This window comes from Capra hircus, chromosome 6 (assembly GCF_001704415.2).
Source record: "Capra hircus breed San Clemente chromosome 6, ASM170441v1, whole genome shotgun sequence".
NCBI lineage: Eukaryota > Metazoa > Chordata > Mammalia > Artiodactyla > Bovidae > Capra > Capra hircus.
The window spans coordinates 58890424-58917537 of record NC_030813.1 but is presented as its reverse complement, the minus strand read 5'-3'; the positions used below and the strand labels follow the sequence as shown (position 1 = coordinate 58917537).

Genomic DNA, 27114 nt, shown 5'->3' with positions numbered 1-27114 from the left:
TCACATTCTCAAAGGTCCTGACAACTTCATGAATGACAAATCTTCATTCTTTTATGTTATTAAAATCCTCTCTCCTCTCTTTTAATGCTCTATTTCATTATCTACTAAGATACTCTCTGATCATTCTTTTGCTGTTTTCTCCAGAAGCTGCACCTCTCTATACAACCTAGTAAGTGTATAAAGAAAAAATTAACAGGACTTGGTAATATCTCTTGAATCCACCTAGGTATTCAACACCTCAAGCCTTATAAATGAAGCAACCTTCTAAATGTCCTTTCACCCAGCCTTCACTTACCCTGCCCCAACGCAATTTACCCTGGCCCCAGCCTCTGACATGTGGATTCTCTATTACTACATTGCTCTCTTGGTTAAAAGTCTCCACTGGCTTCTCACTACCAAACTCTTTAGGTTAACCATTACAGACCTTCATCCTGATTCCAACCTTCCTCTCCAAGATTTCCTACTCTTTTCAAGCACGGAGTCTTATAACCAGCCCCACTTCCTCAAGATAGCCTGCATATTTCCGCTTTAGTGACATATATTTCATGTATTCTTACATGATTTCCTTTTTGAAATAGATCAGTTCATTAAGACTTACATTAAATCCCACTTCTTCCTCACTGAAGCCCTCTCAACAACCATGGTCTCTCTTCTCTTTGATTTCCCATGCGGCTCACTGCCTAGACCATGCGACACTTCATGCTCCACACTGTGGATCCTCTCTTTACACGTGCAGATCTCACTGACCCAAGTAATTAAGTTCTATGACAGCAGGGCTTCTCATAAATTCTGTTATAGTGACAATACTTACCACTACTCCTTGTACGTAGGTAAAAGTGAAAGTGTTAGTTGCTAAGTCATGTCTGACACTTTGTGACCCTTTGGATTGTGGCCCACCAGGCTCCTCTGTCCATGGAGTTCTCCAGGCAAGAATACTGGAGTGGGTAGCCATTCCCTTCTCTAGGGAATTTTCCTGACCCAGGGATTGAACCCAGGCCTCCTGCATTGTAGGTAGATTCTTTACTGCCTGGGAAGGTAAACCTTGGCTCAATTAAAGATCTAAGTGCCGTTTCTGTACCAGATATTGAATTGTGTGCCAGAGGCAGAAAATTCATGGTTCTGTTCTGGGTGATGATGGAAACAAAGATCTCAAAAGATCATTCTCAGAAGTTCTAGACTCTTTTAGAAATAGATAAAGATGGATTTTTTTTTGTTAATAAGCTTCTCAAGTCAAGTTTCTTACTTGTTAATGTTAAGTAAGTTTGCCATCTTTATTAGGTTATAACCAGACATTTGTTATTGTTGTTGTTTAGTTGCTAAGTCATGTCCAACTCTTTTGCGACCCCATGGACTGTAGCCTGCCAGGCTCCTCTGTCCATGGGATTCTCCAAGCAAGAATATTAGAGTGGGCTGCCATGTCCTTCTCTGTTCCCAAATATCAGTTGCTTGAGTATTTAAAAATTATTGCTCATCTATGGGAAAGTGATTCAACTTTTTTCTTTTCCACAATCTCTCCTTTCTTTATTATAGCCTCTTGTGGTTCTATCTGCTCTACAGATGCTAGAATATCTCAATTCTCAGTAAGCAAATGGTGGCAGCTAATAATAGTAACAACAACAACAATAATAACCAATTAATAATTTCTCTGAGTATTAACTCACACTTTAAAGGTAATTTTGAATTTTAACTATACTATAAAATTAAACACTCCCTCTGTTTTCTTATATTTAATTAAAGATGACTTTATCTTACTTATGCTATGTATTTTGATACTGGACATAATTCGGGTCTGTTTTACCAAAAGAACTGTCCTTAACAAAAATACAGTAAGTGTAATAATGAAACATGAAATGCCATACCTGGGTCCACTCATTTGTCTGGGGATCATAAGCCTCCACTGTATTAAGGTAAGTCTGTCCATCATACCCTCCAACAGCATATAATTTATCACCAAGTAAACAGACCCCCACAGCATCTCTGCTGATGCTCATAGAAGCCACTGCAGTCCACATATCTGTTTTAGGATCATATCTGAAAGGAAATTTTAAAAATGGAGCTGACATTATTCTCAGAACACTTTACATAAAATCCTTCTGTCCTTTAATCCTATTTTATGTCTTATTATCTATTACATAAAATACATTTGAACACATTTTAGAGAAAAAAATTAGTATTTTCCTGAAAACTTCTAAATTACAACAGAATTATTCTACAGATGTGTAACATTTAAACTAGTCCAAAAGGGCTCATGTGAATGTTTAAAACTGCTTTAGGGTTTTAGATTGCCTACTGAAAATCTGAAGAAATCAATTCATGAAGCTCTACATAAGATGGATGCTCTATGTAAGATGACTTACAGCCTCAATTGCAGCTTTTTTGCTTTCTGTGTGTTTTTTTTTTTTTTTGGGTGGTGGTGGTGCTGAGATCAAAACCTGTACTCCTCACAAAGGAAGCTCAGAGTCCTAACCACTGGACAACCAGGGAATTCCCCTCAACTGCTGTTAACTGTTCATTTTTAGAGTTTCTTGTCCCTTTCATGAAGTATGTTAACTAGAACTGCTCCCAAATTGTTTAAGAGCAGATATACTATGCTAAGATGACTTATATTGCTTCCAAATGACTTATATAAGCTTCTTGTATTAATGAACAGCTTTTCAGTGGGTATGGTCCTATAGTGGGTCTGTAATTTATGGGACAAAGTATTTAAACACTTCCATATATCTTTACTGGATTTTAACACGCAGCAGGCAAAGTCTGAATTATTATCTCCCTGACACAGGTGAAACATAGGTGTTAACTATCTTGCTTTTTCAAAAAACACCAACTCTGCTTATTATTTCATAGAAAGCACTCACTGTCATCAACAAACCTTCATTTTTTATCCTTCTTTTAGTCATTTATAATTTATTAAATAATTCACACACCTACACATATTCGTTAACATTTCATTGCTCTTTAAAATCCAAGATCCTTAACAGGGCTTCAAGACTCTACAGGATCTTCCCCGACCTCCCCCTACTACTGTCCTGCCACTTTTTATCGTTCTGTGTTCTCCAGTGACAGTGGCTGCCTTCCAGTTTCCTGAATGAAACACATACCTTTCTGGTGTGTTCATACACACTCCTACTGAATCTACTTCCTAAATCCCTTCAATTCTCTCCATCCCACTGATCACACAGAAGATGGGGGCCTGAACCACTGTCCAGAGCTTCGGTTGACGTCAGGCTCTTTACCTATACCCATATATGAGTTTTGAACATGGATAAGTTGTTCAAGTTTTAAGTCTTACTAGCCCTTTATTTTCTTTTACTATTTCACCAGTTCAGTTCAGTCACTCAGTCGTGTCCGACTCTTTGCGACCCCATGAATCGCAGCACGCCAGGCCTCCCTGTCCATCACCATCTCCCAGAGTTCACTCAGACTCATGTCCATCGAGTCCGTGATGCCATCCAGCCATCCCATCCTCGGTCATCCCCTTCTCCTACTGCCCCCAATCCCTCCCACCATCAGAGTCTTTTCCAATGAGTCAACTCTTCGCATGAGGTGGCCAAAGTACTGGAGTTTCAGCTTCAGCATCATTCCCTCCAAAGAAATCCCAGGGTTGATCTCCTTCAGAATGGACTGGTTGGATCTCCTTGCAGTCCAAGGGACTCTCAAGAGTCTTCTCCAACACCACAGTTCAAAAGCATCAATTCTTCGGCGCTCAGCCTTCTTCACAGTCCAACTCTCACATCCATACATGACCAGTGAAAAAACCATAGCCTTGACTAGACGGACCTTAGTCAGCAAAGTAATGTCCCTACTATTGAATATGCTATCTAGGTTGGTCATAACTTTTCTTCCAAGGAGTAAGCGTCTTTTAATTTCATGGCTGCAGTCACCATCTGCAGTGATTTTGGAGCCCCCCAAAATAAAGTCTGACACTGTTTCCACTGTTTCCCCATCTATTTCCCATGAAGTGATGGGGCCAGATGCCATTTTCATTTTCTGAATGTTGAGCTTTAAGCCAACTTTTTCACTCTCCTCTTTCACTTTGATCAAGAGGCTTTTTAGCTCCTCTTCACGTTCTGCCATAAAGGTGGTGTCATCTGCATATCTGAGGTTATTGATATTTCTCGCGGCAATCTTGATTCCAGCTTGTGTTTCTTCCAGTCCAGCGTTTCTCATGATGTACTCTGAATAAGCAGGGTGACAATATACAGCCTTGATGTACTCCTTTTCCTATTTGGAACCAGTCTGTTGTTCCATGTCCAGTTCTAACTGTTGCTTCCTGACCTGCATACAGATTTCTCAAGAGGCAGGTTAGGTGGTCTGGTATTCCCATCTCTTTCAGAATTTTCCACAGTTTATTGTGATCCACACAGTCAAAGGCTTTGGCATAGTCAATAAAGCAGAAATAGATGTTTCTCTGGAACTCTCTTGCCTTTTCCATGATCCAGCGGATGTTGGCAATTTGATCTCTAGTTCCTCTGCCTTTTCTAAAACCAGCTTGAACATCTGGAAGTTCACGGTTCACGTATTGCTAAAGCCTGGCTTGGAGAATTTTGAGCATTACTTTACTAGCATGTGAGATGAGTGCAATTGTGCAGTAATTTGAGCATTCTTTGGCATTGCCTTTCTTTGGGATTGGAATGAAAACTGACCTTTTCCAGTCCTGTGGCCACTGCTGAGTTTTCCAAATTTGCTGGCATATTGAGTGCAGCACTTTCACAGCATCATCTTTCAGGGTTTGAAATAGCTCAACTGGAATTCCATCACCTCCACTAGCTTTGTTCGGAGTGATGCTTTCTAAGGCCCACTTGACTTCACATTCCAGGATGTCTGGCTCTAGATGAGTGATCACATCATCATGATTATCTGGGTCGTGAAGATTTTTTTTGTACAGTTCTTCCGTGTATTCTTGCCATCTCTTCTTAGTATCTTCTTCTTCTGTTAGGTCCACACCATTTCTGTCCTTTATCGAGCCCATTTTTGCATGAAATGTTCCCTTGGTATCTCTCATTTTCTTGAAGAGATCTCTAGTCTTTCCCATTCTGTTGTTTTCCTCTATTTCTTTGCATTGATCGCTGAAGAAGGCTTTCTTATCTCTCCTTGCTATTCTTTGGAACTCTGCATTCAGATGCTTATATCTTTCCTTTTCTCCTTTGCTTTTTGCCTCTCTCCTTTTCACAGCTATTTGTAAGGCTTCCCCAGACAGCCATTTTGCTTTTTTGCATTTCTTTTCCATGGGGATGGTCTTGATTCCTGTCTCCTGTACAATGTCATGAACCTCATTCCATAGTTCATCAGGCACTCTGTCTATCAGATCTAGGCCCTTAAATCTATTTCTCACTTCCACTGTATAATCATAAGGGATTTGATTTAGGTCCTACCTGAATGGTCTAGCGGTTTTCCCTGCTTTCTTCAATTTGAGTCTGAATTTGGTAATAAGGAGTTCATGATCTGAGCCACAGTCAGCTCCTGGTCTTGTTTTTGTTGACTGTATACAGCTTCTTTACTACTTCATTTTATATCAAAACGTATCAGAAATGTCCCTCTCCTTTTCACTTATTTGGCTTCCAGCTCCTAATTCATTCTCTGTAAAATTAATCAGACTCCTTTTCTTATTAGGTACAATATCCAGTACAAAATAAGGTATACACTAAACGTTTGTCTTAGGATTCAATTAATGAATTACGTAATCAATTCTAAGGTAACACTGAGGGAAGACTCTGAGGGGGCTGCTGGAGACAGATCAAGAGATTGCCTGAGCAGACCACCCAGTATTTACAGTTCATAATGCCTTGTTTGTGGTGCTCAAGCTGGAGAAGGCGAGGGTGGGATGATTTGAGAGAATAGCACGGAAACATGTATATTATCATGTGTGAAACAGATCGCCAGTCCAGGTTTGATGCATGAGGCAGGGTGCTCAGGGTGCACTGGGATGACCAAGAGGGATAGGATGGGGAGGGAGGTGGGAGGGAGGGTCAGGATCGGGAACACATGTACACCCATGGCTGATTCATGTGAATGTATGGCAAAAACCACCACAATGCTGCTGCTGCTGCTGCTAAGTCGTTTCAGTCGTGTCCAACTCTGTGCAACCCCATAGACGGCAGCCCACCAGGCTCCCCCGTCCCTGGGATTCTCCAGGCAAGGACACTGGAGTGGGTTGCCATTTCCTTCTCCGATGCATGAAAGTGAAAAGTGAAAATGAAGTTGCTCAGTCATGTCCGACTCTTAGCGACCCCATGGACTGCAGCCTTCCAGGCTCCTCCATCCACAGGATTTTCCAGGCAAGAGAACCACCACAATATTGTAAAGTAATCAGCCTCCAATTAAAATTAAAAAAAATAAAAACAAACAAAAAAAGAGTTATTAATTTGTGTGGAAGCGTCAGAGCTTAGGTTTGTTCATTCATTCCTAGTTTTCTTTCACAGGAAATACCTCTCCACGCAGTCAGACAGCCTGGAAGTCAAGTTGGACGCAGGCGCGTCGTGTCCTCCAATGGCATACAGCAATCCATTCCAGGTAGTGACTCCTACTCCCCCTCTCCTTTTTGACATTTGTGCACACAGTGTCCACTTATTAGTATGAGGATCAAAACATTCTACTGACTTGAGACAGGAACTTCCATCACGACCACCAACTGCATAAAGTCTATAAAAAGAAAAAATTGAATGGTAAATAAGAGACAGTCCTATTATTATGCATAGGACAAAGAAAGAGGTTATTCTTATGGTATTTCATTGAATTCAGGGTGTCATCAGTTGTAAGAAATACTGTCAATCTATATGTATATATATGCACATGTATATATCATATATTTGTATATATTACATATCATTCTGTACATACATAGAAAAGAAAACAAACTCACGTGAGCAAAGACAACCCTTTCATAGCTGCCATCTAACTGACAAGTTACCTCTGATTGTAGAATACATCACAATTTTAGAGATGTTAAAGTGTGTCTTAAAACAGGTAATAGATGGTATATAAATATACCATGACATTTCTTAAATAGCTAAGATAGGACTTGGTAATAAATAAAAGAAACTAACCTTCTCTGAGCACTACCACAGGTGAGGCACTCTACATGTATTAATTTAATCATTACAGTGATCCTATGACAAACTGTTTGTATCCTTGTTTCACAGGTAAAGAAACTGGGATTCGTGGAGATTAAGAAACTTGCACGTGATCACCCAGTACGAAGCAGAAGCAGGACAACAGTTACATTAATGAGCAGTTGTACAGTCAATAGTCATCTGGGATGTATTTGTAACAGTGAAATATGAGAACGGAACTATCAATTCAAATATACTCATCTACTAGACAATGTTTAGGACATTAAAATACCGTATCTATATTCATTGGTATGTTAATGTTCTAAATGTTGCCTAGTAAACTAATAGAAATTCATTATCAATCAATACATTGCACTAAGATTATTATTAATTATATTATTACTACTGCACTAATAAAAATATTATTTTAAAAAATAATTCTATTTATTTATTTTTGGTTGTGCTAGGTCTTCATTGGTGTGTGAGCTTTTTTCTAATTGCAGTGAGCGGGGGTTACTCTCTAGTTGTAGTATGAGTACTGCTAATTGTGGTGGCTCCTCTTGTTGCAGAGCACAGCCCTAGGGTGTGCAGACTTCAGTAGTGGTGGCACGTGGGCTCAGTAGTTATGGCTCACAGGCCACAGAGCATAGCCTCAGTAGTTGTGGCACACAGGCTTAGTTGCCTTATGGCATGTGGGATTTTCCCAGCCCAGGGATAGAACTCAAGTCTCCAGCATTGGCAGGTAGGTGAATTCTTTACCAGTGAGCCACCAGGGAGACCCTAATTAAAAATACGTTTACTCTGATCTTAAAATATGTAAAATATTTTAAATATTTGGACATATGAATATTTTTTATTAAGCACAAAATCTTCTTAGACTTACTATTCACCTGGGAAACTCTTTGTAGATATTTTTCTATCAGTTTTTTGTAAAATAATTAATTCAGCTTACTGGATGTACAAAAGCTTACACATTTTGAATTTATGGATGCCTTAGTTAATATTCAGCTATCTTTTAATTCTTAAGAAATAGCATTTGAACTATATCAAATAGCATTTGAACTATATCATTAAAACTCTAAGTATTTATATTTGGGTAGATATACATATTTAAAAGACATATTTCATAATTTTAATTCATAATTTGTAGTACCTGTGCCACCCAAGTGAAGTGAAGTGTTAGTTGCTTAGTAATGTTTGATTCTTTGTGACTCCACAGACTGTAGCCTGCCAGGCTCCTCTGTCCATGGAATTCTCCAGGCAAGAATACTGGAGTGGGTAGCCATTCCCTTCTCCAGGGGATCTTTCTGACCAGGGATCGAACCCAGGTTTCAGACTGGTTCTTAAATAATAAGATAACATATCTTAAACAGTAAAATATAGTTGCAGTATTATCTTGTTTTAAACTTAAAATATATTAATAGCATGGAATTTGAAACTTATTTGAAACTTTAACCTGTTAAAATTTTATGTTAAAAACTTTTTTTGATGTTACTGCCTTAACAATAAACTGTCCTCATCTTAAACTAATACTTGGTAGAGTAATTATATAAATACGGATCACAGAATATTAGAAGAAATCAACAGCTAGAAAATGTCAATAACTAAAAACACATATACACATGCACAGTATAATAGGTTTTCAGGTACTGTACGCTCTTCACAGTGAATTCCTGGGTCTTCCTTGTGAAAAGTGATATAGTACAGTCATTAAGAGAATGGACCCTGAGCCAGACTCTCTGGGCTTGAATCCTGGTTCTACCACTTATCACTTACTAGCTGTGACTTTGGACAAGTTATTTAATCTCTATCTGCCTGTACTTCATCATCTATAAAATCTAAATCTTTTAATAATCAGTAACAATCCTACAAATAATTTTAAGCTTCTGTATTTTAACCTTTATTCTTTTCTCTTTCTGGAGATGATGATAAAGCATTTTGAATGAGTAAAGTTATATAACAACTTTTATTTAATAACCATATAGGTCTTCATTTTATGGAAGAAAGGTCTGGAAAAGATACTATATGTTTCAGTCTTTGAGTAACCAAGAGCTATTAGTGGTGGCTCTATCCAAATATGTTTATTTAGAGCAGACAAGAAACAAAGAAACACTTATTTCTAAATGCATTCTAGTATTCAGCAGTTTACCAAGATAAGAAAGAAGCATTAAGTAAGGAAAGGCTTCCCCCACAGCTCACTGGTAAAGACTCCACCTGCCAATGCAGGAGATCTGGGTTCAGTCCCTGGGTCGGGAAGATCCCCCGGAGAAGGAAATGGCAACCCATTCCAATATTCCTGCCTGGAAAATCCTATGGACAGAGGAGCCTGGCGGTCTACAGTCCATGGGGTTGCAAAGAATCAAACACAACTGCACGACTAAAACACACACATATTTAAGTAAGGAAAAATCAGTAGAAGAGATGGAAGGAATTATTTAGAGAAATATGAGCGAGCCTATATAACTTAAAAAAAAACTTTTCAAGTTATATAAACCACCAGATTTTGACTATATTGAATATTTATATAAAATTTACTTAACTAGAAATTTATAATATCTGTACATTAAAATAAAACCCTAACTAATGTTGAGCTATTTATATTTAGCACTATTATAAAAAAGACACTAAAAAGTTTGTTTACATCAAAGTATTTCTCTCATGATTTCTATGTATCTTTAAGTTGGACATGCTATAGCTTGATACATTTAAGTGGAACTTTAAATATATCCTTACTTTCCACTTAGTACAGCCACACCAACTGTGCTCCTGGGAGTGGACATAGTAGCAACAAAGTTCCACTGGCGCGCCTGAGGGTCCCATCTTTCCACTGTATTCAGATAGCTCCACCCATCATGCCCTCCTACTGCATACATGGGACCTTCCAGTACAGCCACGCCTGCAAGGAGACAGGAAAGAAGCAAACTGAAAACTCTTTCACTGAAATATAAGTAAAATGAACCTTTAAGAAGCAAATTTAACTGAGCAAAAATTTATGATAAAAATTTATGACAAAGATATTGGTTATAAGGAACACAGCTCTTCTTGATAGATAGGTGGGTGGGTAAGAGGGAGAAATAGCACTGTAATTCTGGTCATAAAAGTTTTAGAGGCAGCACTTTCAGGCCCAAGTGGGGAAAGTTATTTAAAAAGCATACAATATGCGCAATTTTGCCATATTTAGAACAATTTTCAACAATTTGGATTTACAATATATTTGAAAACAGCAATTTTATTCCTTTCTTCCTTTAATTCAAATTATGAGATTTTGCTCTAGTTAGATTTGATACCACAATATATTGGTCTGATTCATCACAAGAGAACCAAGTCAGATTCATGTGCTCATTTATTCAGCAAACAGCTACTGAGCTTCTACCACGTGCCAGGTATTTAATAGAGCATAATAGATACGGGCTCTGCCCTGATGGATCTAATATTTTACTTGGGAATAAAGGAAGAGGGTAGAGAGGATCAGGGAGACGTGTAGGATGGAGTGATGTTCGAACAGAAATGTGAATGAAGTTAGGAAACCAGGCTTGAAGGTATCTAGGGGAAGAGAAGGTGAGATAAAAGGACTAGTGTACACAAAGGCCCTGAGGCATGCTTAGTGTGTCTGTGGCATATACAGCTAGGAGGCCAGTTGGTGAGTAAGGGGGAGAGAGTAGTGGATGAGGGGAAGGGTGGACTCAGATTATGTAGCAGTCGGGACAATTGTAAGGACTTCGGAATTTACTCTAAATGAGATGGAAAGGCAGTGGAGGGTTTGGGGAAGTGACTTAGCAACAGCAGCAGCAGCATGACATGACCATAGTCAGGTGAGATATAAATACATATCACTTGAAGGCCAAAATACAAATATTGTGATACAAAGACATCTATTTTTGTGAAATCATAGCCAGATGACATAGTCACCGTCCATGCAAGAACCAAATCAACATACCATTCTACTCATTTGTGTCCTACCAGTATTAGCTATAGGAGATTGCCAGTCTATCTCCAAATATACATAAAACATAGACAATTTTATATTTTTACATGTGTGTGTGAGTGTAATTAAGTAATTTAAAATTTACTTAAGATTTCTTCTGTAAGTTCACACATTATTTTAAATAATGTTTGTTTAAAACATTTATTATAAGGTAAATTAGTAAGAACAAAGCTGTTCTGAACAACACAAAATGGAAATAAAGGCTTAAAGGAGACACTTTGAATGATATGGTCATTCTCCTTTGAACTTGCTACAGTTCAGTAAACTCTTTTGTATGGTACCTAGAACTAATGATAGTATCCCATGCACAACCTCATCTGTATAAGACATAGGTAGATGATAGCCATTCTCATTCCATGTACTATAAGAAATTACATTAAGTTAGAATTCACTTTCTTTTCCCCATAATAGAGGAACATTTGCAGCTGAATCATACTTTTGACCCAGGATTTTATGCTCAACACAAATTTAAAAACCTCGTTCATGCTGCTTTTAAGATACATCTTCCCATTTTGTGCCTATGTAATAGTTGCCAACAACGGTCCGGCTAGTCAAGGCTATGGTTTTTCCAGTGGTCATGTATGGATATGAGAATTGAACTCTGAAGAAAGCTGAGCGCCGAAGAATTGCTGCTTTTGAACTGTGGTGTTGGAGAAGACTCTTGAGAGTCCCTTAGACTGCAAGGAGATCCAACCAGTCCATTCTAAAGGAGATCAGTCCTGGGTGTTCTTTGGAAGGACTGATGCTAAAGCTGAAACTCCAATACTTTGGCCACCTCATGTGAAGAGATGACTCATTGGAAAAGACTCTGATGCTGGGACGGATTGGGGGCACGAGGAGAAGGGGGTGACAGAGGATGAGATGGCTGGATGGCATCACCGACTCTATGGACGTGAGTTTGAGTGAACTCCAGGAGTTGGTGATGGACAGGGACGCCTGGCATGCTGCAATTCATGGGGTCACAAAGAGCCGGACATGACTGAGCGACTTAACTGAACTGAATAATTGATTTTATGGATTCAAGATTACTGTTTTAGTTTTGGTTGCTGAATTTCATGTAGTTAATTTTAAGCTCCTCTCTCAGTACCTTAGCCCCAACTCTCTGGTTTTACTTCCTTATCTAACTTGAAACTTAAGATCATCTTTCATTGAAAGCTAACTGGAACTAGTAGAATCCCTTGTCTCTTTGATCTTTTGCTGTTCCCATTACCATACCAAGCTTCATGCCTAGATAATTTTCATTGGCATTTTGGGCAATCTCTACTCGGGTGCTCAGTATTAATAAACCGGGTATAGTATAAAGTCATGCTATCTAAACTCAACTATCTCTTCACTGTAACTTATTCATCTTTTATGATAACCTATCAAATTCTTTATTGCAATGATTTTAAGCCTTTTCCAAAACTGTTTTAAACTGATAATATGGTAACAAATTCTCCCTCTCCCGGGAGACATGTCTATTTGCAATGTGATCCTGTAGGTCCTCCCATCAAGAAGTGGAGTCTGTTTTTCTACCTTTTGAATCAGATCTTGCCCACGTGACTTATTTTAGCCAATGGGATATCAGCAAACATGAGGCAAGAAACAGCTTGAAAAATGTGTGTGCACTGGGACTTACCTTCTCTTGCTGCTTTTGAAACCCTGTGACTGCCACCATGAGAAAAATACTGGGCTAGCCTGAATGACAGAGGCATGTGGCCCAACTGCCTCTGGTGCCTAGGCTGATAGCCTGCACCACATGTACCACTATACATGTGAGTGAGGCCATTCTTGATCAACCACCAACCAGCCTACCTGCCTACTCCAGATTCCTGAGAAAATCCAGGAGAAATCTTCTAAGTCAGCCCAGACCAGAAGAACTGCCCAACTGATGCACAGATTCATGAGCTAAAGAAATGATCCTTGGTTTAAGCTTCTAAGTTTTGGAGTGGTTTGTTATATAGCAAAATCTGGGTGATACACATACATTTCAAGCCCCATCTAATTTTATAATACAGCCACCTCTTCACTCTCAGCAAATAATTCTTTCCATTTTTTTCTATGAGAAAAGAGAAGTCATCTGATACAAGATCCCTAAATTCTCTTCTGTCCATTTCAGAATGAGTCATCAGTTTCTTGAAGATAAAGACAGTGTCTTCCTCATCTTTATATACCTACAGAACAGAGAGCATGGCACACAGCACATGCTAATCAATATTTGCTCAGTGAATTACTGAATTAAAGAATGAAGAGTCTCTATCATGACATTCTCTGTGCTACCTCAAAATTTTTCTGCATCTTATTCATTTCTGCTTAAAAACAAAGGAATATACATTTTAAAAAATGCTAAAGATTTTTAAATAAGCATTCCAATTAGATAACATTAAATGTCAACATAGAACACACATGTCAAATGGTGGCTTGTCAGTCCATCGTGCTACACCATAATTCTTAAATATTCATGTTTTCACTTGTGATGGCTGCACATATACATGCTTGTGTTCTCTGCTTCTGCTTCTCAGATAACAGGGAGCATAAGGGAATGCTGGTGACTGCTGCTGGCTCAGCAGCTGCGACACTGATCTTCTGCCAGGTAAAGAATGTGAAAATGCCACACAGGCCTATACATGAAAGTACGAACAAATCTGCAGTTATCTCACCAAGGCCATGCCTATGTGTAGACATAGGAGGCATCACACTCCAAGTTTTTGTTTTAGGGTTGTAGCATTCTACAGTATTCAAAGTCTTCAGTCCATCTCTTCCTCCAACCACGTACAGTTTGTCATCTAACACTGCAACGCCGAACTGCAGCCTCCGCCCATTCATATTTGCTACAGGAGTCCACATATTTGTACGAAGATCATACTTTTCGATGCTTGTTGCTCCTTAATAGTAACAGAAAGAAGTTATGCACACAAAAAACTCACCATCATTGAGTATTTTATGAACTTAGACATATAAAAGTATAGGATTAGCACTGACAATAACATTTCTAATATGTTCCAAAAAGCACCTGCATGGTCTCAACCTTGCTTGTATCCCTGCCCTCATCTCCTTCTATTCTCTAGTGCATACACCAGACTCTGGTACTAGAAGGTCCAGTGAGAAAGGACTGTCTGTCAAAGAGGGCTGAGAAGCAACAGCCAGAAGAAAAGAAAGCAGGGTAGTTTAGCACGATGGAAGCCAAAGTTAAAAAAAGGGCACAGCTGCTGAGAGGATCAAGTAAAATGAAGACTAAAAAGTATGACTGAATTTAGCTACATGGAGGTCATTCATGACTTTCGGGAGAGTCCTTTGTTTGAGCAGTGGAGGCAGGACTAGGAGGTGAGGAAATGGAGAAAATGAGCATCAGTCATTCCTCTAAGAAGTCTGGCTATAAAAAGGTGGAGAGAGATAAGAATTATTTGGTGGGCTGAGGGAAGTTTTGTTTTGTTTTTAAAAGTGGATAAACCTGAGTTAATGGGAAGGATTCAGCTGTGGGGAAGGAAGCTGAAAATACAGGAGACGAAGGGCTCCTATTTAATGGTGAGAGGTCCTGAGAAGGCAGGAAAGGGCAGTATCAGGGCCCAGGTGAGAGGCTGGCTTTCACAGGAAGACGAGGGGATACACACTTCACCAAAACCAGGAAGGACAAGAGCTTAAAAGTGGATGCAATGCTTTGAGGATCCTAAGCGTGGGAAGTTTAGGAAATGATGGTGTCTACATGTTATCAAGAATTAGAAGATCCAAAGAACTCTTTCTGTTTTCTTTATGAGGTAAGAACAGTGGAGTTAAGGAAAGAAAAAAAAAAAACCTACTCCTCTAAACAAAGAGCCAATCCTTAGTTAGTTCAGTTCAGTTCAGTCACTCAGTCATGTTTGACTCTCTGCGACCCCATGAACCACAGCACACCAGGCCTCCCTGTCCATCACCAACTCCTGGAATCCACACAAACCCATGTCCATTGAGTCGGTGATGCCGTCCAACCATCTCATCCTCTGTCATTCCCTTCTCCTCCTGCCCTCAATCTTTCTCAGCATCAGGGTCTTTTCCAATGAGTCAGCTCTTCGCATCAGGTGGCCAAAGTATTAAGAGTTTCAGCTTCAACATCAGTCCTTCCAATGAATACCCAGGACTGATCTCCTTTAGGATGGACAGGTTGGATCTCCTTGCAGTCCAAGAGACTCTCAAGAGTCTTCGCCAACACCACAGTTCAAAAGCATCAATTCTTCGGTGCTCAGCTTTCTTTATAGTCCAACTCTCACATCCATACATGACCACTGGAAAAATCATAGCTTTGACTAGACGGACCTTTGTTGGCAAAGTAATGTCTCTGCTTTTGAATATGCTATCTAGGTTGGTCATAACTTTTATTCCAAGGAGCAAGCATCTTTTAATTTCATGGCTGCAATCACCATCTGCAGTGATTTTGGAGCCCCCAAAAAATACAGTCTGACACTGTTTCCACTGTTTCCCCATCTATTTCCCATGAAGTGATGGGACCAGATGCCATGATCTTCGTTTTCTGAATGTTGAGCTTTAAGCCAACTTTTTCACTCTCCACTTTCACTTTCATCAAGAGGCATTTTACTTCTTCTTCACTTTCTGCCATAAGGGTGGTGTCATCTGCATATCTGAGGTTACTGATATTTCTCCAGCAATCTTGATTCCAGCTGGTGCTCTTCCAGCCCCGCGTTTCTCACGATGTACTCTGCATAGAAGTTAAATAAGCAGGGTGACAATATACAGCCTTGACGTACTCCTTTTCCTATTTGGAAACAGTCTGTTGTTCCATGTCCAGTTCTAACTGTTGCTTCCTGACCTGCATACAGGTTTCTCAAGAGGCAGGTCAGGTGGTCTGGTATGCCCATCTCTTTCAGAATTTTCCAGTTTATTGTGATCCACACAGTCAAAGGCTTTGGCATAGTCAATAAAGCAGAAAGAGATGTTTTTCTGGAACTCTCTTGCTTTTTCCATGATCCAGCGGGTGCTGGCAATTTGATCTCTGGTTCCTCTGCCTTTTCTAAAACCAGCTTGAACATCTGGAAATTCACGGTTCACGTATTGCTGAAGCCTGGCTTGGAAAATTTTAAGCATCACTTTACTAGCGTGTGAGATGAGTGCAATTGTGTAGTAGTTTGAACATTCTTTGGCATTGCCTTTCTTTGGGATTAGAATGAAAATTGACCTTTTCCAGTCCTGTGGCCACTGCTGAGTTTTCCAAATTTGCTGGCATACTGAGTGCAGCACTTTCACAGCATCATCTTCCAGAATTTGAAATGGCTCAACTGGAATTCCATCATCTCCACTAGCTTTGTTCGTAGTGATGCTTCCTAAGGCCCACTTGACCTCACATTCCAGGATGTCTGGCCCTAGGTGAGTGATCACACCATTGTGATCATCTGGGTCGTCAAGATCCCTTTTGTACAATTCCTTTGTTATTCTTGCCACCTCTTCTTAATATCTTCTGCTTCTGTTAGGTCCAGACCATTTCTGTCCTTTATTGTGCCCATCTTTGCATGAAATATTCCCTTGGATCTCTAATTTTCTTGAAGAGATCTCTAGTCTTTCCCATTCTTGGCGGTAGCTGAGAGGAGCTACCCTACGTCCAAGGTAAGGAGCAGTGGCTGTGCTTTGCTGGAGCAGCCATGAATAGAGACCCCACATCCAAGGTAAGAGAAACCCAAGTAAGTACTGAGAGTGCCTACCTAAGTAGGCACTGAGAGAGGGCATCAGAGGGCAGACAGACTGAAACCACAATCAGAGACAACAGGTCAATCTGGTCACACGGACCACAGCCTTGTCTAACTCATGAAACTAAGCCATGCTGTGTGGGGGCCCACATAAGACTGACGGGTCATGGTGGAGAGGTCTGACAGAATGTGGTCCACTGGAGAAGTAATGGCAAACCACTTTAGTATTCTTGCCTTGAGAACCCCATGAACAGTATGAAAAGGCAAAAAGACAGGACACTGAAAGATGAACTCCCCAGGTCGGTAGGTGCCCAGTATGCTATTGGAGATCAGTGGAGAAATAATTCCAGAAACAATGAAGGGATGGAGCCAAAGCAAAAACAACACCCTGTTGTGGATGTGACTGGTGATACAAGCAAGGTTCGATGTTGTAAAGAGCAATATTGCATAGGAACCTGGAATGTTATTAGGTCCATGAATCAAGGCAACCTGGAAGTGGTCAAACAGGAGATGACAAGAGTGAACATTGACATTCTAGGAATTAGCAAACTAAGACGGACTGGAATGGGTGAATTTAACTCAGTTGACCACTATATCTACTACTATGGGCAGGAATCCCTTAGAAGAAATGGAGTAGTCATCATGGTCAACAAGAGAGTCCAAAATGCAGTACTTGGATGCAATCTCAAAAATGACAGAATGGTCTCTGTTCGTTTCAAAGGCAAACCATTCAATATCCTGGTAATCCAAGTCTATGCCCTGACCAGTAACACTGAAGAAGCTGAAGTTGAACAGTTCTATGAAGACCTATAAGACCTTTTAGAACTAACACCTAAAAAAGGTGTCCTTTTCATTACAGGGGACTGGAATGCAAAAGGAGGAAGTCAAGAAACACCTGGAATAACAGGCAAATTTGGCCTTGGAGTACATGATGAAGCAGGGCAAAGGCTAATAGACTTCTGCCAAGAGAACACATTGGTCATAGAAACACCCTCTTCCAACAACACAAGGGAAGACTCTACACATGGACATCACCAGATGGTTGACACTGAAATGAGACTGATTATATTCTTTGTAGCCAAAGGTGGAGAAGCTCTATACAGTCAGCAAAACAGGACCAGGAGCTGACTGTGGCTCTGATCATGAACTCCTTATTGCCAGATTCAGACTTAAATTGAAGAAAGTGGAGAAAACCACTAGATCATTCAGGTATGACCTAAATCAAATCCCTTATGACTATACAGTGGAAGTGAGAAATAGATTTAAGAGACTAGATCTGATAGACAGAGTGCTTGATGAGCTATGGACAGAGGTTCGTGACATTGTACAGGAGACAGGAATCAAGACCATCACCAAGAAAAAGAAATGCAAAAAAGCAAAATGGGTGTCTGAGGAGGCCTTACAAATAGCTGTGAAAAGAAGTGAAGCAAAAAGCAGAGAAAAGGAAAGATATACCCATTTGAATGCAGAGTTCCAAAGAATAGCAAGGAGAGATAAGTAAGCCTTCAGTGATCAATGCAAAGAAATAGAGGAAAACCCTCAGTTACAAACAGTTCAATTAGTATCTACTTTACTTCTCTCTTCTAAGCCTCTAATACAACATGCAATCAGTGCTATTCTTATAGCACTACAATCAAGACAAGCATTTATTCTGAAATATTTGTCACAACTAGGTCATCAGAGCACTGATGCTATTGATGTCTCCTAAAATTTAGAAACAGTTTTGCCATTATACGTATGGCAAGAAACCTTGAAAGTCTTAATACGTGTGTGTATGCATACTTTTGTTGTTGTTCAGTTGATAAGTTGTGTCTGGTTCTTTTGCAACCCCATGGACTGCAGCCCGCCTAGCTGCTCTGTCCATGGGATTTTCCAGGCAAGAATACTGCAGTGGGTTGTCATTTCCTTCTCCAGGGGATCTTCCAGACCCAGGAACTGAATCCATAGCTCCTACCAAGTCTCTTTGCAGGGAAGAAGACTCTTTACTGCTGAGACACCAGGGCTGTGTGTATGCATACATTTTCCCTAAATTAGTCTTACTGTTTTTATCTACCTTATAAAAGCTTTAAGCTATCTGTGATAAACACTGAGTCTTTCTCCATCGCAGCATTCTCAAATGTCATATAATAGACTCTGTTGCATAAAGCAGCTATTGAAAAATATTTTTGAATTTGAATAATCTTTGTGATTTTTAGCCAAAATGAGACTTTACTGATACAAATATTTTATGTAATAGTGTACCTGAATTATCACTCTAAACTTGACCTTAAAAACTTCTTTCTTCCTCAAAATAAAAAGGCCCTGCTAATTATCTCTCCTAATTTGTATTTTAAGTTATTCTTTTTAGATCCAGTTCACTAAGCAGTATCAGAGTCATACGAACTAGTAACTAAAAATTCTTTTGTTAATATCAAATGTAATTCTTAAAGATGTAAGATTTTAAAATCTGAAGCATGTATCTTAAAAAATGTTATCTCCAAATAACAAAATCTTAGTAATTGTAAAAATCCTATGTAAAAGCTTGGAATTTCCCTAATTTATACTGAAGGATTGATCTTTAAAAAAAAAGTAAGTACAAATATATCCTGATATCATTTTAGTGGCTATTTAGAAAACCATTACTAGCTCATTTGGGGGGTCTATACTAAACAGATATATGAAGGGACCAAGAACTCAATAATCAAGACTCCTATCTAACTAATGCAAATTGCTCTTCATTATGAAGACATTGGGAATAAGATAAGGCCTTGGAAGATAGCTTAAGTAGGACAGAACCTCAGAGTATTTGATTATTAAGAGAGACTTAGAAATAAATTTGGTCAAACTGCAAAGGCCAGATTACAGAAAGTCTTGAAACCTAGAGAGAGGAATTTATACTTTATGCAGTAAAGAAATAAAGATTGCTGAAGCTTTTGAGCAGAGCAGTGGCATGTTAACAGAAGAGTTAACATGGGAATTAAGCAGAGTACAGTGTCCAAAGTCAAAATGCCTATCTGCATCTTGATTCCATCGCTAATTAGCTGTGTGAGCCTAGGAAAGTTATTTAACTTCTCTGTCTCAGTATCCTCTTCTGTAAAAGAGGGCAGTAATAACATACAGCTCTGAAAGTTGCTAGGAAGATGAAATGAAAACAATATAGGTCAAGCCCTTAGCATAATGCCTGACATTTATTAACAATATAATGAATGCTATTCCCACAAAATTAACATAATCAAAATTTGTGAGTTGAGAGAAGGCTAACTGGAATTATCAAGATAGCAGTGGAGATTTGGAAGAATCAGGAGTCATTTGAAAGAAGTCACTTGGTGACTATCAGAATGTAAGTTTGAGAGAGAGGAGAGAGGAGATAAGTATTGTTTACTTGGCTATTTAGAATTCAAGTTCCTTTCCCAAGTTTGGGGACTCTTCCTATGTATGTATGAGCCTTGATGGGAGCCAGGAACCCATCTCTCAGAAAACTGAAAAGGCAGATCTTTCTTTTTAAAAAAATTTTTTATTGGAGTATAGTTACTTTACAATGTTGTGTTAGTTTCTACTGTACAGCAAAGTGAAGCAGTCATATGTATACATACAACCCCTCTTTTTTGGACTTAAGCAGTCATTGTCTTTGGAATTTTAGGGCCTATGACTGACCTAAAGCTAGTCAAATGGATGTCTGAACTTGGAATTTAAAACCTAAAGCAGGATTTATAAAGACGCAGGGACAGTGGATGTAGTCCTATCCATTTCTCAATAGCCTTCCAATAAATTCCTTATTTGCTTACATGAGTCAGAGTTGATGTCCTCTGAAGAGCACTGAACTATGATCACAAGTTCTCAAGTCTGAGAGACACCGTCAGAGTAGATTTGAATACATGACGTTTAAGGTGAAAACCAAACGTCAAATAGGTATTTTATACAAGTTGGAAATATGAGAATAAAATCAAAGTGCAAGACTTATTTTGTGGAATCTGAAATATGATACAAATGAACTTAATCTACCAAACAGAAACAGACTCATAGGCATAGAGAATAGATGTAGCTGCCAAGGAGGAGGGGAGGTGGGGGAGGGATGAACTGGGAGTTTGGGATTAGCAAATGCAAACCATTTTATAGAAAATATTAAACAACAAGGTCCTACTGTATAGCACAGGGAACTATATATTCAATATCCTATGATAAACCATCATGGAAAAGAAAATAAAAGGATGTATACAGAACTGAATCACTTTGCTATAGAGCAGAAATTAACACAATACTGTAAATCAACTATACTTCTATAAAATAAATTATAAAAAAATCAAAATGTGAGAGTATAATTAATACAGAGATAACACTTAAAGCCTTGAAAAAGAGAAGGAAAGACTGAGGAGAAGAGTAAGTGTTGGTAATGACTACAAAGCTAAGCACCAGTTCCAGACATATAGCAGGTTATTAAATAAGTATCTGCAGATCAGTTATCTGGACAGTGGACGTCTCCAAAAATGTTCAAATACTTACATTATAACTCCAATCAGTTATCTTTATGTATTTCTATAACACTGAGTCATCAAGTCTATATTTAAAACTTAAGCATCTATATATACATAGCACTATATGCTATGTGCAATAATAGCTATATTTATATTTATTTATATTTTATAACTTAAAAGTTAAATAACAATGCAAGATTTTCAATTAGAGCTCACATTTTGATATTTCTTAGAAATATCACATAGAGGAGAAACCTTTAGATATGATCACTGTATCAAGTGTTTTAGTCATACAAGTAATACAAGAGAACTGAGACCACAGCGGTAGCCAGAAGTCAGAGGTATTGTTAGGAGCCTGCAAATTGTTAGTACTAGGAATTCAGAGGAAGAGGAGATCAATGTATGGTGAGAAAAAATACACATAACAGAAAGCTTCTAGCACAATACCTGGCATTGAGTAGGCACTGGGCATGGTGTTTGTTGTTATTAATGTTACTATGAATAACAAATGCTACAAGAAGGGTACAAAGATTTCCAGATACTCCTGACCTAGATTTCCTGCATATTTATATTTTACATTTGTTTTCTATGCATGTACGTGTGTAGGCATGAATGTTTTTCTGAACTGTTTCATCAGAGTAAGTTGCAAAACTGATGACCATGCATGCTTAGTCGTTCAGTCGTGTCTGACTCTTTGTGACCCCAGACTGTGGCCTGCCAGGCCTCTCTGTCCATGGCATTTCCTAAGCAAGAATACTGGAGTGGGTTGTCATATCCTCCTCCAGGAAATCTTCCTGATCCAGCGACTGAACCCACATCTCCTGTATTGCAAGTGGGTTCTTTATCACTGAGCCACTGGGAAACATGATGCCCCTGTATCCCTAAATATTTCAGTGTTGCTTCTTCTAAACCAGAAATCCTCTTACAAAACCACAATATAATCATCAAAATCTGGAAATTAACATTTATACAATGCTGCTATCTAATCTACAGATCTTATTTGGATTTCATCATTTGTTCCAATTATGGCTTCCCTGGCAGCTCAGCTGGTAAAGAATCTGTCTGCAATGCAGGAGACTCTGGTTTGACCCCTGGGTTGGGAAGATTCACTGGAGAAGGGATAGGCTACCCATCCAGTATTCTTGGGCTTCCCTTGTGGCTCAGCTGGTAAAGAATCCGCCTGCAATGTGGGAGACCTGAGTTCAATCTGTGGGTTGGGAAGATCCCCTGAAGGGAACAGCTACCCACTCCAGTATTCTGGTTTGGAGAATTCCATGGACTACACATGGGGTTGCAAAGAAAGAGTCAGACATGACTGAGCAACTTTCATTTTAATGTCGTTCATAGTAAAAGAAAATCCAAGAAGATGTATTGTAAAAGTTGTCATATCTCTGTAAGACATATGACAGAGACAAATTCCTAAATCTTTTTTTTTTATTTCATGATGTTGACATTTTGGAATACTTCAGGTAAGTTATTTTGTAGCATGTCTCTCAATTTGAATTTGTTTGTATTTTTCTTATGATTAAGTCCAGATTATATACTTTTGGCAAGAATACCACAGATGTCCAGGTGAGTTCTCAGTACATCACATAAGCACAGGCTGCTGGTTAGTCTCTTTACTAGCAATATGACCTTTGATTATTTGGTTTAGGTGTTGTGTGTCAAGTTTCTCTACTGTAAGACCTAACTTATGCTTGACTAATAAGCAGGTGATTGGGAGATACTTTGAGACAAAAGATCCTGCTCTCAAAAACTTTCACCTATGAGTCTTAGAGAACTGATGATTGACTGAATTACTTATTAATATGATGACTGCCAAACGGTGATTTTTCTAATCCCATCTTTGCTTCTATATTTTAATTAGTTGGTATTCTACTGTAAGGAAGAGCATTCCCCTCTCCTTCTGTTTGTATCAGTATGAATTCATGAATACTTATTTATAATCTTTTGCTACCATTATTTATTTTGATGTTGAAATTATCCCAGGTTTGGACAGTGGTAGCCCTTACAAACTGTCTGCTGTATCTCTTGACCTGTTTCCATCATTGGGCACTTCCTCTGGCACTACAAGTTGTTCTAGGCTTATCTTGTCCTTTTCCTACCTCAGTGCCAGAATCAGCTATTTCTCCAAGGAGCTCATAAGCCTTAGTTATTACTAATTCATTTATGATGTTTCTTTCAAAAAGATACATGTACCCCAATGTTCACTGCAGCACTGTTTACAATAGCCAAGGCAAGAAAGCAACCTAAATGTCCACTGACAGATGAATGGATAAAAAAGATGTGGTATACATATACATATGATACACATATATAATGGAATACTACTCAGCCATCAAAAAGAACAAAATAATGCCATTTGCACCAACATGGATGGACCTAGAGATTGTCACACTGAGTGAAGTAAGTCAGAGAAGGACAAATATCATATGATATAGCTTATATCTGGAATCTTAAAAAAGGTACAAGTGAACTTCTTTACAAGAGAGATAAAAGTTATAGATGTAGAAAACAATCTTATGGTTAACAAGGAAAAGAGGGGAGGGATAAATTGGGAAACTGGGATTGGCATATACATATTACTGTATATAAAATAGATAACTAATAAGGACCTACTGTATAGCAAAGGGAATTCAATATTCTGTAATGACCCATATGGGAAAAGAATCTTAAAAAGAGTGGATATATGGCTATGTACAGCTGAATCACTTTGCTGTACACCTCACACTAACAACACTGTGAATCAACTATACTTCAAAGAAAAACAAAAATTCATTTTGTGTGTTTCTTCAAATAAAAGATTATTTAATACCTTTTGTTGAATCCATTCCTCCAACTGCAAATAATGTACCAACAGTTGACTTCCTTGGTTTTGTCCGAGGACTCTGTAACATGGGCCGTCTCTCTGGTAGTAAGTGATACTTCATTGCTTCCATAATTAGTTTCTGACATTCTATATCATCTCGAAAAAGTGCATTATTTTCCATGTCTGCTAGGAACTAGAAAAAAACAGTGAGTATGTATACTGACTAATGAAGAAAATAATGAGGCTAAAAGAATAAACACAAATGTTCACAAATGGAAATTTTCTCATTTAAAAAAATCCAAGTCTGGACATCTATTTTTAACTAAAATATTCAACAGTTACAAAATTTACATTTTACTGAAAAACAGAACTAAGGAAAAGTGGTATGCTTTAAAATCTTAATATTGCTTATCTCTCGGTAGTGGGGAAACTGGTGCTTTTTAAAATAACTTTTCTGGTATGTTTATATATTTTCAAGATTTTCTAAATCATTTTACTAAGTTAGAAATAGTTTTAACTGAAGAATAGTTATAAGCGGGAGTTGACGAATTAGACTGCATTTATCTGACCTCTCTAAAGAATGTTCAATCAGCAACAACAGCAAAAACAAACTTTCCAATTTTTCCAAGGGGCAAAGAATTCCAAATGGTGATTATTTTAAAAGAACTAAAATTCCTTGTACTTCATTGAATTCTACGTTTTTTACCTATGTAATTTTACATAAATGCATAAGTATGGTTACACCCTACCTTTAAAAGATGAATTAAAAAAAAAAGATGACTTTCTCTTCTTTTGTGCTTGGTTCTCCATCCCCCTACTTACCTCTTTATTGCCTTATTTGTTTCATTTAGGATACTAATTCATATGAAGTTAATTTTTAAACAGAGTATGAGTTGAGAAATACTTTTTCTTCCAAATGAATAGCTAGTTCTAGACCAAAATAATTCCCCCTGTTTCCCAACTGAATTGACCCTTGGTCACAGTAGTCTCAAGATGTATGAGATCTGTTTTTTGATTCTCTATTCTGTTCCACTGATATATTTGTCTATTCCTTTCCTAATACTAGAGTATCTTTTTAAAAAATTCTTTATTGAATTTATTACAATATTGCTTGTTTTATGATTTGGTTTTTTTGGCCATGGGGCATGTAGGATCTTACTTCCCAGACCAAGGATGGAAACAGCACCCCCTGCATTGGAAGGCGAAGTCTTAACCACTGGACTGTCAAGGAAATCCCTATTACAGTGTCTTATGACGTTTTTTGCTTATCGGACATAAATCTACCTTCACTATTCATTTTAATAATTTTCTGGGCTATTTTTGAGTCTTTACTTTCCATATAAACTTAAGACAGATTTGTCTAATTCCCCTTCACCATCTTGGTCCTGTTTGAATTCTAATAGGAACCGCATTAAATTTATCAATTTTGGGAGAATTCATATCATTATAATACATCTTTCAGCTCAAGAAGCCATCCCATTGTTTAGTTTTCTTCATGTAGGTAACATACCTTTTATTAAATATATTCCTACAAGTTTTATTATTTTCATTGCTACTAGAAATAAATTGTTGAATTTACACTTTGCATTTTTGCTGGAGGACAAAAATTCTATTGATTACTGCATATTTGTATTATAACCTACTACTTCACCACATTCCCTTATCAAATTCTACCTGTTAGGCATACAGTCATAATAACTGCCAAATAGGGATAGTTACACCTTTTTGTAATGTATACACCAATTATATCATTTTCATTTCATTGATGCAATTGCTAAAACCTTCCAAGCAATGTTAAATAATTAGAGTGATAAAGAGTATCCATCTTATAGTTTAAATTGATATGGTTTCAGTGTTTCACTATTTAGGATAATAGTTACTATAGCATTTAATTTTTTACTATGTTTAAATAATTTATCTTTATTATAGATATGTTGTTTTCTTCTCTCCCTATTTTAGAGTTTTAAAATTAAGAATGGTTAATTCTTTCCAAATATCTTTTATACAGCTAGTGATATGATTATATGGCTTTTTCTCCTTTAAATTATTGATATAATTACCTTGACAGATTTCCTAACACTCAACCATTCTTAAATTCTTGGAAAAAGATCTTCCTGGTCATACTGTATTACCCTTTTGATATACTGCAGGATTGTATTTGACAATGTAAGGTATATTTTATATACTGTATAATTCACCATTTCAAGTATACAGTTCAGTGACTTTTAGTAAATTTACCAAGTTGTGCAACAATTACTATAAAAACAGTTTTGGAGCATCCTCATCACCCTGACTAGATCCTGAATGTCTGCTCACTGTTAATCTCGGCTCCTATCTACTGTCCCAAGCTCTAATCTGTCTCTACAGATTTGCCTTTAGATGCTTTGTATAAACTGGATCATACAATGCATGGTCTCCTGCATCTCGCTTTTTTTACTTATGTTTTTGAGGTTCATCAATATGTAACATGTATCAGTATCCACTTCTTTTTACTGTTGAATACACTTCATTGTATGGATACTTCGTATTTTATCTAACCATTCACCAACTGATAGGCACTTACAATCAAGTTTTTGGCTATTATGAATAAGGCTGCTAAGAACATTTGTGTGCAAGTCTTTATGTAGATATGTTTTCAGGAGTAGAATTGTTAGGTCATATGGTACATTTATGTTAACTGCTTAAGAAAACTGCCAAACTGTTTTAGAAGGTGTCTGCACAATTTATATTCCCACCAGCTATCTACTAGGGTTCCTGTTTCTCTACATTCTCACCAACAATTATTACTGTCTTCTCTTTTCAGCCACTTGAGTGGGTGAAAAATCTGAGTTTACTTTGTATTTACTCAATGGCTAATAATATTGAGAATATGTTCATATTTTGATAATGGAAGAGAAGGAAGTCTCCAACAAAAGTAACTCTAAAATAGTTTGTGGCATCTGGCAACTGAGAACAGCATGTGAAAGGCAAAAAAAGCCAAATTGAGACAGAAGTCTCAACATAGAGAACAGATTGGTGATTTTTAAGGTGGAGGGGGTTGAGGCAAAAATGGAGTGGGAGGTTAGGGATAGCAGATATAGATTATTATATATAACTGATAGCACAGGAAACTACATTCAGTATCTTATGATAAACCATAATGGAAAGGAATATTAAAAAGAATTTATAC

The 27114-nt window shown here is 38.0% G+C and overlaps 1 protein-coding gene across 3 annotated transcripts in view; it reads right to left on the bottom strand.

Annotated features, from left to right (window-relative positions):
• Positions 1-27114, bottom strand: part of KLHL5 (kelch like family member 5) — a 92321-nt gene that overhangs the window by 4159 nt on the left and 61048 nt on the right. For all 3 annotated transcript variants that reach the window (XM_018049374.1, XM_005681513.3, XM_005681515.3), the window contains 5 exons: positions 23952-24138; positions 13674-13898; positions 9783-9945; positions 6427-6639; positions 1860-2031 (listed from right to left, as the gene is read on the bottom strand). In XM_018049374.1, coding sequence (XP_017904863.1) covers positions 1860-2031; positions 6427-6639; positions 9783-9945; positions 13674-13898; positions 23952-24138 — 960 coding nt within the window. The remainder of the gene's footprint in view (positions 1-1859; positions 2032-6426; positions 6640-9782; positions 9946-13673; positions 13899-23951; positions 24139-27114) is intronic.